General features: G+C 36.7%; 1 protein-coding gene across 1 annotated transcript; it reads left to right on the top strand.

The window, feature by feature from the left end:
* Positions 1-267: 267 nt before the first annotated feature.
* LOC112053608 (YEATS domain-containing protein 2) lies at positions 268-14,064 on the top strand. The gene is made up of 10 exons (XM_052886853.1): positions 268-733; positions 1,899-2,040; positions 2,956-3,090; positions 3,907-4,126; positions 4,818-4,986; positions 5,769-5,917; positions 6,471-7,588; positions 12,421-12,938; positions 13,313-13,432; positions 13,925-14,064. The coding sequence occupies exons 1-10, from the start codon at positions 555-557 to the stop codon at positions 14,046-14,048; spliced, it is 2,874 nt and encodes a 957-aa protein (XP_052742813.1). The 5' UTR covers positions 268-554; the 3' UTR covers positions 14,049-14,064.
* Positions 14,065-16,450: the final 2,386 nt, after the last annotated feature.

The following is a 16,450-nucleotide window of genomic DNA, read 5'->3' as shown; positions in this document are numbered from 1 at the left end:
TATTAATGTCTTTGTCAATTAAATTATGTTACCGAATAACCACTTTATTTTACTATAATAATGTTATAACTTATTGGCTTATTAATCAACAATCAATCTACCTAGATTACACCAACACATCACCATACTAATAATTTCTAAGCCAAATAAAATTAAATATATGTGCCGGTCGCCATCCGTGGCTGTCACACAGAAAACGAATTACCCACAGATTAATAGATACTGAATTACCCACCTTACATCTCTGCTGTCAGCTGTGTTCTCTGTCTATGTACCCACCCAAAAATTCCGCGGTTGTTGACCCTGACTTCTGTCAAATAATAATATTTTTTGGTTAAAAAGAAACTTGTTTGGTTTTCATATTATGTTATTATTTATGTAATAATAAACTCCCACGATTGCCGGCCGTGAAGGAAATGTGACAAAACAACTTTCGCGCGCGTTATTAAGTTAACTGTGACGCATATAAACGTTAACTTGCAAAATCAACATTTCAATAGAAAAGTGCATCGCAGTGTTTTCAAACGGTTATTTCAGTACGAATTAGTGCGAAAATGGAAATGAACGAAGAATACCACGACCCAGACTATCCCGAAGTGCCCGCATGTGTTAAAGAAGAGATCCCAACTCTTACCGAAGACGAGAAAGTATCGAAAATCAAACAAATAGTACGCCGCGAATTTAGGAAGGAGTTGGACGCAAGAGAAGGTGAAGTGGCGTTGATAGATCAAAGGTTAGTCTATTTACAACTTGTAGACATGATTATTCATCATATATTGCCCGCTAATATGTCGTTTGACACTTTCTCAATTCTCCCACATTCAACCATTAGCCCAATAGGGTTGAAGTGTATTTGCTATTTGCCTGATGCACTCATCTCTTCCAAAGAAGCAGTAAGTAGTGTGCACAGGATGGTACACAGTGGCGGATTTATCCTAAGGCCCACTTGGCCCGGGCCTAGAGTGGCCAGATGCGATGGGCGGTCATTCATGACAAAAAAATGTGAAAACAACAAATAACTGAATCATGTATGCCATGGAAATTGGGTAGGCCTTTGGTGTCTGACGCAACTTCCGTAGACATCTTTGCTGACAGTAGAGTGCAAGTACCCACTTTCTTTTTAGAAAAATAGCAAAGCAATTAATTGTGGCTTTGTGTTACCAGAAAGCTGGCCTTTATTTAGGCCACAGAATTCTAGCTCCTTTCGTCATCCTCAATCTGGCAGTATTTCCACATTGTATGGCTATACTGCCAGCCTTCTGGGCACTTTACCAAATGATGTTGTTTGGTAAAGTGCCCAGAAGTGGAATTCTACAAAGCCTTAGGCATTGTAGAATCTTTAGATTTATTTAAAACACATAGAATATTTCTTTATGTTTTAAATAATATGTAAGGAGTATTTAAGTTGTTAATTTATTTATTATTAACTGTAACACTTTTGTACAATAAACAATGAACAATAAACAATTTAAGTAGTTTTAATATTGTTGTACATACTTTTGTAGTTTTGAAATCAAATAGTAGTCTCAGAAAAATGAAATTCTAGGGATACCTACATATATGGTATGGTATTTTAATTCTTTCATATCCTTCTATTTCTCTAACAGAAGACAAATACTAGGTAATTCTGGTATTTTACACTTGTCAACAAACCATTTTTCTATTTTTAACACTTCCTATTTATATTTGAACTTGTTTATTATCATGCCAAAATAAAAATGTACTTTTTTGTCTCTAACAAACAAAAATGCCATGAAAACAAACAAACAATTGAAACTTTACAGAATTTACATACTATTTTCTTTTGTGCTGGATTTCTTTAATTTATAAATTTTAGTTCCACAAATCCTTATTGCATAATTCTAGTCACTTATAATTTATAATGTTGTTGTGTACAGACTGCTGAAAGCTCGGAGATACTTGCACCAGCTGCGGTGTGCTCTGGTGCTGAACTACTACAATGATCAGAAGCTGCAGATGAGCATCAACCAGATTGAAGATGAGGTTGCTTCACAGAGCGAGCCCAGGGCTAGGTCTGAGGTGAATAGTTGTTGATACATTTTTTTTGTTTCGGAAAGGAGACCTGACAAGTATAGTTAAAATGACACAACCTCTTAACAGTGACCAATACCATTTTATTATTGACTAGCGGACGCCCGCGACTTCATCCGCGATTTTATACAAATCCTGCGATAACTTTTAAATGGGAACAATTATGTTATACATGATTTTTGCGAAACTTTAGGCTCTCAATAGGAAAAGTTCTCCCGATTTTGAAGCATTCTTCATTGGTGCTCCGCTCCTATCGGTCTTAGCATGATAATATATAGCCTTTCTCGAAAAATGGGCTAACTAACACTGAAAGAACTTTTCAAATTGGACCATCAGTTCCCCTAATCCAGCTCAAATATGAAAATAATAAAAGGATGCTTGGGAGTATTTCCCATAACTAGGGTTATATTTTTTGAGGAAAATTAATTAAAATTCTCTAAGGAATATATTTCTTACACATTTTTAATTGAGTTCTAAAATGAATATTTTTGAAGTAAAACAACACCTTGAAGTTGTGGAAAATACTCCCAACCACCCTGTATAAACACAACCTTCATCTAGGTCATTTAATTGTAAGCCAAAACACATCTTAACCTAGAAATTGCTATATTAATATGAATAGATTGCTATATTAATATGGGTAGTTTTCTATATAACATAAATCAACCCTTCAATTAAACTATTGCCTCTGCAGTGGTATGCGCAGTGGATTTACAAGACGGAGGTACTGGGTTCGATCCCCGGCTGGGCCGATTAAGGTTTTCTTAATTGGTCCAGGTCTGAATGGTGGGAGGCTTCGGCCGTGGCTAGTTACCACCCTACTACGGCAAACACGCACTGCCAAGAGATTTAGCGTTCCAGCACAATGTCGTGTAGAAAGTAAGTTAACATACTTATGATCAGGTATCGAGCATCCTGCGCGACAGCCAACGTGGCCTGCACCCGTCGGTCCGCAAGCTGTTGGGCAAGAAGACAGCTGACATGGATGAGATCTTCCGGTGCCGCTCGCCTCGGAACAAGACACGGGTGGACTACTGTGTATGTTATCTTATCTTGCACTTGTACTGGACATGCACTTCATAGATTAAAAATGCACTGTTTTTTTTATGCATATAACCGACAAATCCAGATCTGACAGAAATCCTCCTAAGAATGTTCTGGATTCAGGGTATATAAATATCAGGAATATCAGTAAATAAATCAGTTAGTCACTATTTATAAATGTTTTAATGAAAAAATTATGTGTGTTAACTATTTATAAATGTTTTAATTTTTAAAAATATATTTTTTTTATATTATAGTTGTGGTATTATGATGTACAAACAAAACAACAGCAATACCAGAAAGTGGATTTTATACAGGAAAATTATTTTTAGTAACAAACTCCAAACCTGTGCTTTATTTTGGGAATCAAAAAGTGGCGTCCACACTCTTGCTTCTATTTACCAATGTTCGTCAATTTCAAATAGGCTAGTTGACACTTTTTAAGAGGGTCTTAAATTTTTAATTTTTTTCATTATATTTTTAATTAACTGAAAATAAATTTTTAATTTTTATTTAATACTTCTATTTTTAAATATTTTTTGTCAATACGGGCCAAAACGCTATCGGCCGTGACGTCACGTTAACCCTTAAAAACTAAACTGTATAATAACTAGACTGAAAAGCAAAAAAATTGACATTTAGTCATCTAATATCATCAAATAATATAGTGACGTCACAAAAAGGACCACAGCGCAATTTTTAAATTAAGTTTAATATCGATATATTCCAGAGCCATATTCAGTGTACTATGCGATATTAATATTGTTTATATTAAATTTGATATGAGTCAACTACCCTATTCCTTAACAGGCTATGGCCCACGCGAAAAACGTGACCATATCAGCAGACGCAACCAAGTCCCTCCGGCCCGCTACAGAAGAGCCCATCAAGCAGGAGGAAGAGCCACATTGCAGCACAGCAATGCCACCGAAGAAGGTGCCTCGACACCTGGACCCTAAAGTGGATAATGTTCTCACTTTGGATGGAGTCACTCGGAATAAGCAGAAGCATCGATACAGGATCATCATTGGTGAGTTTCATTTTCATTTATTCTGATGGGGATGTTTTCTTCCTCACGGGATTTGGATTATGCTGCAAGTATTTTGGGAAGAGGCTGTAATGTTGGCCAATCCTGATTCCGATAGATCTTTAATACCATCACCAATTGTTGCTGTTATATTGTGTGTCACTATCGAGAGGATGCAATAAAACACTGATCTCAAAGTTGTGTTTTCTCTTGACTGTCCTAATAATTCACAGTTGAAGAGTTAAACAAATCATTATATCTAAGTCTAAGCGCACAATCTTTACCCAACTGTTGTCTTCCGAACGTAATGAACTAAGCAGCTGGCGATGGCTTTCTTTGCGCGCTTCCGCGGCTATATGTAATGCAGCATCAAAAAGAGTAACATGCGGTACCCACATACCACAAAACAAAAAATCTGTACTTAACAAGAACTTCAAAGAGTTTTGAAGTAAAACTTCGTCATACACGCTTGACATGGGGAATAACACATACAGAAACAGATTACAAGTAGAATCTGGTTTGAGATTATAATTTAGAAGCAACACCAATAACTAAAATAAATACCTAATCGGATTTTGTTTTACTGTTTATTTTATTAAGGGATTCGTGAAAACTATCCTCGATTTCCTAGGCGTCCGTGGCTGAAAAAGGTTGGGAAACGCTGGTCTAAAGCACACTCGTTTGTTTGTTACAGGCAACACGTCGAAGTACATGCCGCCCGCGTCGCGCGCCGACCGCTCCACGCACAAGTGGCTGCTGTACGTGCGCGGGCCGCCGCTGCAGCCGGACTTGGCGCGCGTCGTCACGGCGGTCACCGTGCGCCTGCACCACTCCTACGCGCCGCACCACGTCGTCGTCATTGAGTTAGTTGCCTCAGCGCATTGTTCTGTCTGTAGCATATAGTGGCAATTTATAGCGATTTCTCGAAAGCCTTTGATAGGGTGCAACATGAACATTTGCTGCACTAACTTTCGTCTTTTTGCATACTCAATTTTCCTGTTTTTAACCGACTTGTTCTACCTGCTGATCAGTATGAAGGCGGTGCTTAGCCGGTGTTGTCTTAATTTAAGCCATTTCTGACAGGACCACATCACATGGCTCACACGTGGCTTGAATTAATACATCACCGGCTCAGCAGATAGAACATATTATGATGTTATTTCTCACTTTTTAGTTTAGTGAGTACGTTTTTAGGTTTTGAAGTCGGTTGTATTTTTTTTATTAAAATTTTTGTTAATACTTGAAAGGCAGTAATTAAAGTATCAGTACTCATTTATATCTATCTACGCCCGCGACTTGGTCCGCCTTTTGACCTCCTTAATCCGGCCCTGTTGCAAAATCCGTTCTTAGCGAACGTCTCCTACCTATAAACTACTTCCCTGCCAAATTTCACCTTTGTAAGTAAAGCAGTTTTCGAGATTTCGTGATGAATCCTTTCGGAAACCGTTCGCATTTATATATTAAGATAATGTACCTAATGGTGTTCCCAATGCTGGACCCTGGGGCCACTCTTATTTAATATTGTTGTAATATACATTACTATTCAAATACATGTACATATACTCGTCTAGACAATCTGAAATCTGTAAACAATGATCATAATTATCGTACACAAACAATATAAAACTTTCTTTTTGTATGACAGCAAGCCGCCGTTCCAAGTGTCGCGACGCGGCTGGGGCGAGTTTCCTGCGATGCTCACCCTTCAGTTTGCCCTACCACACCGCAACCGCCCCGCCACACTCACACACACCATCAAGCTGGACCGGAACTACACTGGCCTACAGACTTTAGGTGAGTCAATGAAAACCTTTCCATTCCACTTATATTCCACTCAAAATCCCCCATAAACTCCTCATGATCTTTGAGAGCCAGATTTTCAGCTTACTCAGTACTCATCCTTTAATGTAAATGACAATATTATCATCTGTAATATTTTGTGTCATTACCATTTAATGCTTAATTAAATTTTGGTTTCTAATACAGGTCCAGTACTTACAAAAAGGTTTCAGCCCTATCAATAATGCCTATCACTATTCAATAAAAAATTCTTATTGTCATTATTATTGTTAAATATTATGTCTGTAACTTTAATAAGATGCAGATGGAGCAGATTTATGATCGTTGCGATGAGATGTGCAATGTGCATGTACTGGGTGAAAGATACTTTTGAGATATCTTTCACCCAGTTAATTCTGGGCTAAGGATTAAAAAAAAATCAATATCGTATCTTGTAAGTTTGAACAACTAGATGTTAAACTATTGACTATAATAACAACAATAACTTAAATAGATATGTACAAAAATCGACCAAAAAGTGATTAATTTTTCTGTTATAAATTTACAGGAGCAGAGACAGTAGTAGACGTGTGGTTATATAGCACACCGGAAATGTTACCATTCGAATACAAGACTGACCAGGAATCTTCAATAAAATCTGACGAACATACCGAAGAAATAATAAAAGATATAAAAGCTGAACCACTTAGTGAAATTAGTGAAAACACTGAAATTATCGAAAATAATGATGAAGTCACTGAAACCAGGCAAACTGACACAGACGAATGGCTCAACTTCTTCACGAATGACACAACAGAGGTGAATGTTGACGAAATGTTTGTCAAAAATGTTAAAAAGGAACAAAACTCAGAAGAACTTAACCAGATTCCAACTACAGATGGAAATGTTGTACAAACATCGCCTAAAGATTGCAAATCTAATCAAATAGTGACAAACGATTTGAAATTTAACCAAATTCTGACAAAAGAGAACCATAACCAAAATGAGCCAAACGATAACAAAATTGACTACATAGCAAAAGATCCAAAAATTAGTGTTAAAATTGAATCACTAGATGATCCAATGACAAATGGCGATCATGAATATGAAACAAACGAAGCAGATTTTCAACCAAATGAAATAAACTACTTAAAGCGAATAGTTAAATACATGGATCCTATATCAAGAAAAATCTACTATCTAGAAGTGGATAGAACGTTAGATTTAAACAAAATACAAGAAATTGTAATCAATTCCCAAGGAAAAATGAAAACAGCCAAAGTTAGCCCAAACAAAATCAACGGTTTAAGATTCGTTAGAAAGAAAAAAGGTGAATCTTTGCTGAAACCTGAAATAAAAAACCAATTAGTGAAAAAACCGGATATAAATAACCAAATAGTTATAAGCAATGGTTTTGACCATATCAAAAACGATCATTGTTACTTAGCAAATGATTGGTGCATACAAGAACCAAAAAAGGGAGTTTCAAAAGACTTTTTAAATGACATCCAGCTAACTATGACAAAGTTAACATGTCCAAGGGTAACAGTTAATTCTTTGTTGAAGAAAATTCCGTTAATAAGTCAAGAAGTAAAGGACACAGATTTTGTCAAATGTTTTCCATTTGTTGTGGGTAGTCATGAAAAATATTGGAAATTAGACTTCGCCAAGAGGAGAAATATCGAGGTAATATTTTTTGACGATATTTATGGCGAGTTTTTGTGTAGTTATACTAACAGGAGGTGCTGGGTTTTCGATCGGATTTCAACATAGCATTCTATCAGAAGTGAAAGACCATTATTAAAAAAAAATTAACACATCTTTTTGAAGTTATATTTGTAAAAATATGCACTAGTCTTAAAGTAAGAATTTGTTTTAATTGTTACTCCAAAAAATAGTTATTCCAAAAAAAAAATAGATCGAATTCTAGTAGCAGTCTATAACATTCTATTAGAAGAGAAAGACCATTATTAAAAAAATATTTACAAAAACTTTTTGAAGTGTTAAAAGTATGCACTAATTCTGAAGTAATAATTTGTTTTAATTATTATTCCATAAAATTGTTAAACTCTAAAAGTAACTAATTAACATAAATTTTTTATGAAATCATGAATTCATAAAAAATGTTCATTATATTATTATGTTGCTATAATTTTGTGTAGAGAATGAATTGTCCCCGGTCCTCTATTTTTTCTCCCAAGCGTCTCACTTCACTTAGTCCTATGATCGTCCAATTAATATTTTGTAATGCCAACATGAGTTCTGATAATTTTTCTTCAGTTCTTAGAGAAAGTGTATTGTATGTAGCTAAATAAATGTTGTCTAGATGGCGAGGAGCGGGTGTCTGTTTTAACGTTTTAATATTTGGAGGGTAGTAGTCATCTTTCCCCACGGTGACTAGCCGGCTTGGGGTGCATTTTTCCAGTTGTTGTTTAAATGGTTCATTTATTGTGGTCCGGTGGTCGTAGGTAGCTGTTAGTTTTTTGAGAGCTTATGGGTCTGTTGCGTTGGCATGTTTGGTGAGTCAGTTGGAACTCGCTTTCTTTTTTCTCGGCCACTTGGTTTTTTAACTATTAATTTATCATGTTTTATAAATGCAATGTTTCCTTTTTTTATTTCCTCCTCTACTTTAGGTTGTAGTTGCTTCCGAATTTCGAGGACTTTTTTAGAATAGTCTTCTTTGACGTAGACGCCAGGTCGGAGCTTTGACTTGTTTTTGAGTATCATATGCTTTTTCCATCCTGTTGTTAGAGTTACAACTACAGGGCGGCTTTTGTTAGTTTGTGCTCCGATCCTATACACTTCACTTATTTCATGGCTGTCTAGATGTATTCCCGCATCTATAATTGTTTCTTTTATGTGGTCTACCAGCTCCGTTTCCCTTTTGCCTTTTTCTTCCATGCCGAAAAACACCAAATTATTTCTTCTTCTATGCATTTCCAGTTGCTCTATTTTTTGTTCTAGTTTTTCAACTTGAGATTTCAAATTCTTGTTCTCCTGCATAATAGCCTCCATACTCTCGTTCAGCGCTTCCATAACGTGTGCTGTTATGGTTAGAGTTTGTTGGTTTAGTTTGTCTTCTAATTTTGCCCACCAAAGATCCATATTTTTTTTTCCATTTTTCGAGGTAATTATAGATTAAGTGGTGCAACACTAGTTAGTATGTCACTCGACATTCATAGACTATAGGTGAAGTTTTTTAAGTTGGCACTACTGAAATATGGCCGTCTATTTTCACAAAGATGTTCACTTTCGATTTTGTTTATCAAGTTTTAGCTTTAGTCCCGCACTGTTTTTAAGTTTTTGTCACTTTATGTACACGGTTAACACAAAGTTATGTTTAGATATTAGTTTTTTTTTTTTCACTGAAATCCCAATTCTTTTACGGAGACCGTGATGTATTTGTTTACGTTTGCGACACCTCAAGTTTTGGCGAAGTTTGTGATGTTGTTTTCCAGGATTAAATTTCTATTTTCACACGTTTTTCTGTTCAATTTCAAATATTCGGCTTGTATGTTGTGATTTTTTTTTATGCCACTTTCAGTTGTGAATTGTTGTTTTATCACTAGATTTCTTAATTAAAAACTGGGAGCACTGTTTACGCACTGTTACTGTTTTGACAACCGGAACCGGAACCATAAAGGGGAAACCCCTGGCAAACATGGCGTAGGTTTCTTAATAAGAAAAGAATTAAAAGATAACATTGAAGAATTCATAGGCATATCAGAACGTATCGCAATCTTAAACATAAAGTTGCAGTATTCGAGACAAATATGGTCCATTGTCCAAGTCTACTCCCCAACAGAGCAGTCAACAAATACTGAAGTAGATTCTTTCTACTCCAATCTCACAGAGGCAATAAAAAACCACACAAACAAAAACTTGATTGTAATGGGCGACTTCAATGCGCAAATCGGCAACAGAAGAAATGGAGAAGAATTGGTGATTGGCCCTCATACCTCAGGTAAAAGAACAAGAAATGGAGAGAAACTTATTGCACTGGCCTTTGAACACAATTTAAAGGTACTTAATAGTCAATATAAAGCTCGACCCAACAATAGATGGACATGGGAATCTCCCGACGGAAGATACAAAAATGAAATTGATTTTATTCTCTCAAACAGAAGCCAGAAATTCAATGATTGCAGAGTAATAAAAAACCTAAACTTTAACAGTAACCACAGACCAGTCCGAGCCAAACTGAACTTGAACACAGAAAAACATAGACGTCCATTCAAAATCAAAGCAAACAATAAGGATATTTTCTTAGATAGTACAGACCTGAATGAAAAAATGAAAAGCTTTATAGAAATGACAAAAGAACTAAAGACACAGGATAAATATAATAAATTTTTAGAAGCTTTGACTACCAGTACAACAGGAGAAACATCCTTAGGACGATGCCGCAGACAGCTATGGCTTTCTGAAAATACAAGAAGTCTACTAGAAGAAAGAGCTAGTCTGATGAGTATTACGAATAAATCAAAAGAAATTCGAAGAAATATAACTAATATCAGCAAACAAATAAACACAAACATAAGAAAAGACAGAGAAAAATACAGATTCGAAAAGATAATGAAATGTATCCAGAAAACGGGAGGCATAAAGAAAGCAACTAAACAATTAAATGAGAAACGCGAGTGGATACCTAATATAGAGACTGCAAGCGGTACAAAGGTCACTCGACGCTCAGATATCAACAAAATAGCAACAGATTTCTTTGAAAACTTATACTCCAGCCAAAGCACCCTATGTTCAGTAGAATTGGTGAATGACAAGGTTCCAGAAATAATGTTTACCGAAGTGGAGAAAGCAATATTAACACAAAAAAAGGACAAAGCCCCAGGATCTGACAGTATTACAAATGAATACCTATTAGAAAATAAAGACACCCTAGTACCCATTCTTACAAATATATTCAATGATGTAATTAAATCAGAGACAATCCCAGACCAGTGGACAATGTCAACAATAGTATTACTACACAAAAAGGGAAATAAGTATGACATAAACAACTATAGACCTATTAGCCTTATGTCAAATATATATAAAGTCTTTGCTAAAGTGATCCTCAGCCGCATCACTAAAACATTAGATGAATGTCAGCCAAGAGAGCAAGCAGGCTTTAGAACTGGCTACTCAACTCTGGATCACATATATGTAGTGAAACAAATCTTAGAAAAGAGTAACGAATATAATATCACCTTATACTGCTGCTTCGTAGATTACAGCAAAGCATTTGACTCACTGGAACATGAAGCAATATGGCATGCACTGAAAAATCAGGGCGTTGAGAACAAATATATAAGGATACTAAAGAAAATTTATGCTAACAGTAGAGCAAAAATAAAACTAGAGACAGAGGGAAAAGAAATCAAGATAGGAAGAGGCGTACGTCAGGGTGACCCCATATCTCCTAAGCTTTTTACTGCTGTCCTAGAAGATATCTTTCGTCAACTGGATTGGGAAGGAAATGGCATATCTATAAATGGTGAAAACCTATCACATCTGAGATTTGCAGACGATGTTGTAATCTTTGCTAAAACAAGTAACGAACTCGAAATAATGCTGAATGAACTGGATAGCGAGAGTCGGAAAGTAGGATTGAATATGAATATACATAAAACTAAAGCTATGACAAACGGAATAAAAGAAAATGTATCCATCAATAATACTACAGTTGAGTATGTCGATGAATATGTATATCTAGGGCAAACAATGGCAATGGAAGACTCAACAGGAAAAGAAATTGTCAGAAGAATAGGAGGTGCATGGAACCGTTTCTGGAGTATGAAAGAAATTATGAAAAACAATGGAATAAATATGAGAACTAAAGCAAGACTCTTCGATTCATGTATACTACCGATCATAACATATGGTTGCCAAACATGGTCTCTAACTAAACTTCAACGTAAAAAACTAGAAATATGCCAAAACTCTATCAACAGAAGTATGATGGGTATAAAACTCTCAGATAAAGTAAAATTATCCAAAATAAGAAAACATACAAAAACAAAGGAAGTAGCTATTGCAATCAAAAGACTTAAATGGAAGTGGGCAGGCCACACAATCAGAGGCAAAGAAAAATGGAGCAAAACGGTCATGCAATGGTTCACAGGTCATATGCAAAGGAGAAGAGGAAGACCAAAACAGAGATGGGCGGACGAAATAAGACAGGTGGCAGGAGGCAACTGGGCAAAATCTGCAAGGGATAGGGAGTTGTGGAAAAGTTTGGAGGAGGCCTTTGTCCTAGGGGACAAACAGAATGTATATAGAAACTCTGAATAAAGGCTTTTTATTATTATAATTTTGTGTAAATGCCAGCGGACGCCCGCGTCTTATTCCAGCCCTAGATCTTCTGAATACGGCCTTCTTGCAAAATCCCTTCTTAGCGGACGTCTACTAACTGTGAACTACCTCCCTGCCAAATTTCATCTTTGTACATCAATTTTGTTTTCGAGAATTCGTGATGAGTAAGCTTTCACATTTATATATTAAGATTTGAATTTCTGTTCCAGTGGTCCAGAGCGAAATTAATAAACAAAATGCTACAGGAGAAATTTAAAAACAATCCAGAAAATGTATGGAGAACAAAACAAATCCTAGTCTACTCACGGTTACATGGCTTTTTCCCAGTTAGGCCTGAAACCATAGAGAATAAACCGGAACACCTAGAAGCCAACGAGTGGTCATCATGGAATGATCTGGAAAATTTGAGGATATCCGAATCAAATATAAGAGAGTTATACCCCAAGTCTGCAGATTTGTGTAGTATGGTAGCATTCGAAAGTGACAATTTCATTTGTAAAGATGACAGTGATGTAGATTTATGTGATTCTGATGAGGAAATTGACATTATTGGTGATGTTAAACCTGTGAAAGTGAAAAGTGAAGTGACGTCAGAGTGCGATGACAGTTTGACAGCGTTGCCAGTGAACAATGAGGAAAGGCTGAGGTTTCTCTTTATAGAGAGAATGTGCAGTGACATTGGGCTGGAGTTGAGGAATGAAGATATTGGAAATGGACATTCTTATAGGTAAGTTTTTTTTTCTTTAGACTTAGACTTTAGACTTTAAGCAGGTGAGCTGTTCATCATCATCATCATCATCATATCAGCCGATGGACGTCCACTGCAAGACATATGACTTTTGTAAGGATTCCAAGCACAACAGTCTCAAGCCACCAGCATCCAGTGGCTCCTTGAAACCTGCTTAATGTCTTTGGTCCACCTAGTTAAGGTTTTTCCTCGCTCCTCGTTCCTCGCTGTCGCTTTCCGGTGCGGGGTCACCATTCCAGCACCTTGGGACACCAACGTCCATCGTCTCTTCGAACTATGTGACCTGCTCATTGCCACTTCAGCTTACATTAATTGATAATTTAAATTTTTATCTCATTATGTTTCTGCTTTAGTGCTGTACATTGCGTGCTACTGTCAGCTATGAAGTCCTTCGCCGAGGAGCTGATCCGAGAGGGACTGGCTGACCAGCTCGCCTTCTCCAACGACCCACAGTTACCCAATGTTTGGATAGGGTGAGTTCCATATATACTTTTATTCTACTTGTTCCCTGGTCCTTTTGCCAACTTTAATAGCCAAATTAGAGTTGGTTGTTGTTCGTAGGTCCGTTGCCACCCTTCTTAGCAACCAATGTGTGCTTCAGATAAATACTCGTATTTGCATGTCCAATTATTATAGTACCCTAGTAGATGGCCTGCGGTTTCACCCGCGTAATCCCCGACCTTCCCACAAGGTCTTACGGGAATAGAATAAAGGTAGCCTAGGACACTCAAAAATAACGTGGCTAACTATTAGTAAAATAATTTTCGAAATCAGTCCAGTACATTATTAGTATAGTAGTAGTTTTACCTGCAAAGTTTCCTGAGCAAACAAGCAAACAATCAATGAATCTTTCCTCTTTATAACATTAGTATAGATATAGCATTTGTTACTAGCTGATAATGTAGCTTTTCATTGGTGAAGGAATTTTTGGGTGACTCAGTCCCTTATTCCGTTTGTATGCACAGGTCGTCGTCTCGCTGCGGGCTGCGTATGGAGCACGTATACCGCGGCGTGCAGCGCTCGGCTCGCCTGCGCGCGCTGTGCGCCGCCGGCCGCCCCGCCGCCGCGTCCGCACACGGCGCGCTATAATACACTGTGTGACGCATACACGACTTTCATTTACTTCCTACTCCTTTGCCGAGGGCCTAGTGGCAGTTTGATACTGGGACGATCATGTTAACATGCGAATTTGTAAGGAATTGAAACATCGCCATCTAGTGGCACTACTGCACAACTATTTAAATTCCATATAAATTCGCGTTTGCGTTAACGTGATAGTAACAGTATGAAAACATTGGAAGCTCTCAGTATAGCTTGGTTACTTCGTTCGTAACACTCCCTCTTTCGCCCGCATATCATGGAGTGTTATCAACCAACTTGCTAGACTATAGGCACACTGTTGTATTTTTTGAAGTAAAATCTCTTTACGCACGCCAGATTTGGGGAGTAAGATGGTGAATGCGTTAAGAAAAGCTGACTGAGCTGACAAAACTTTCAAGATGCGTGCTGCCATCTACAGGCATATAGAAATAGTGTTTTGTTATTTTAAACTACCGGTAGATGGCGTTCTTAGAGAACTTTGAAACAATCCCTTTTTATACACTTCAGCAGGCAGGTCATCTCCTCCCGGACAAAAATCCAGGTGGGGGTACGGGCCTCGAGGCTACGCCTCCTTGCCCGGGTAAGGCGCGGGGGATCTTGTTCCCCCGGTCATGTTCTTCCAGCCCCTTTCGGGGCTGAGACCTTTCGGCCTAAGGGTAATAGACGATGTCAATCAAAGTGCCCCGCGCGGACTGCAATTACTCGCTATCCTGCGCTGGGGCGGTGTCAAGTCCGGAGAACACACACACTTCAAGAACCTGTAGCGATGCAGTTATGGCTGAGACTTACAGATGGCGCTTTTTATTCATTTTTGAGAGGTTTTAATTTAGTCATGTGTGGTTCTAAATTGGTTCAGGTCTGGTGTGGTGGTAGGCATTGGCCGTGGCTAATTACCATCCTACCGACAGACGGATCGCCAAGTGATTTAGCGTTCCGGTACGATGGTATGAGTAGAATAAACTTTTTTCTTTTAAGTATACCCGCTCCCTCCCATCTTAGACTGCATCGTCACTTAACATCAGGTGACATTGTATTGAAGGGCTAACTTGTCATTGAATAAAAAAATACTGATAGAGTATTGTTTTCCTGCTTTGCTTATACTCTTTCACTGCCTCATTCGAAACGTTTTTACTACTACAATCAACGCTAAACCGTTTTCTAAAAGTAAAATGATTGAAAGACTGGTCAATTTTTACATTTTTTATTCAATTAACAGTTTAAATCAGAAAATATCGATATAATTATGTATGCTGAAATTAACTATGTCATCAAAATCAAATAAGTTTAAAATAAATAAAGGAAGGAATATATATATATTAGGTAGGTATCTAAATATTTTAATTTTTATTAATAAACCTAAATAAAATAGGTATGTACTTCTAAAATAAGTTTTAAATAACATTGATGTAACTAGATATGTTAAATATTAAACAAAATATTAGGAAAGTTGACAAAACATAATTATGTAGGTACAAAATTGACCCTAATTGTCTATGTTATTGGGATTAAATCACAAAATCTTTCTATCTTTGATGTAATACAGTCAAACTACTATCAATATTCACATCATGTAACAACACTTGCGGTTTTACCCGCGCAATTCCGGTTCCCGTTGGAATTCTGGGATAAAATATAGCATATGACACCCACAAATAATGTGGCTACCTATTGGTAAAAAAATGTTCAGAATATCCAGAGATTACCTCCTACAACCTAGCAAACTATAATGCTTCTTTATAAAATTACTGTTAGATAATTATTAGGTTACTAACTTCTATTTATTGAATACTATCGGACTTTCTATATTTTACCCGCGTTGCTCTCCGATAAAATGTAGCTTATATTACTAGCTGACAGTGTAGCTTTCCATATCTAAAATATTTTTTAAATGGTTCATACTTTGTACCATAGAATTTATAAATCTATGGTTTGTACACTTTACAATATCAATTTCATAGACAATCAGGGCCCTCAGAGGAATCTTATAACATCATTACTACAAATGATTTACAATTAACAGTATGATATCACTACAGAAAATAATAAACCTAATGGCAGTTAACGAATGAATATGATACATAATAAGACTTGAAAACATTAAATATATTATTATTATTATTTCACAAATGACTGCGAGTGATTTGCTGTTGTACATGTAAGTAAAGAAATTATTTAAATAATAATTATACAATATAAATTATATAAATTATTGACAAAATCTAAAATGAATATTTCCATAACCCTGTTTTTTTAATGAACCCCGAGGCCACATGAAGTACTTACTGCAAGCACATTACTGTCTTAATATTACTATTCAGACGACCCGCGGTTTACCCTAAGTTTTCTGTTCCTGTAAAAATCATCATTAACAACCTATATTCGGCCCACTG

This window comes from Bicyclus anynana, chromosome 18 (genome assembly GCF_947172395.1).
Source record: "Bicyclus anynana chromosome 18, ilBicAnyn1.1, whole genome shotgun sequence".
Lineage (NCBI taxonomy): Eukaryota > Metazoa > Arthropoda > Insecta > Lepidoptera > Nymphalidae > Bicyclus > Bicyclus anynana.
Note: the sequence above shows the minus strand (reverse complement) of the source record. Positions and strands in the feature narration are given on the sequence as shown.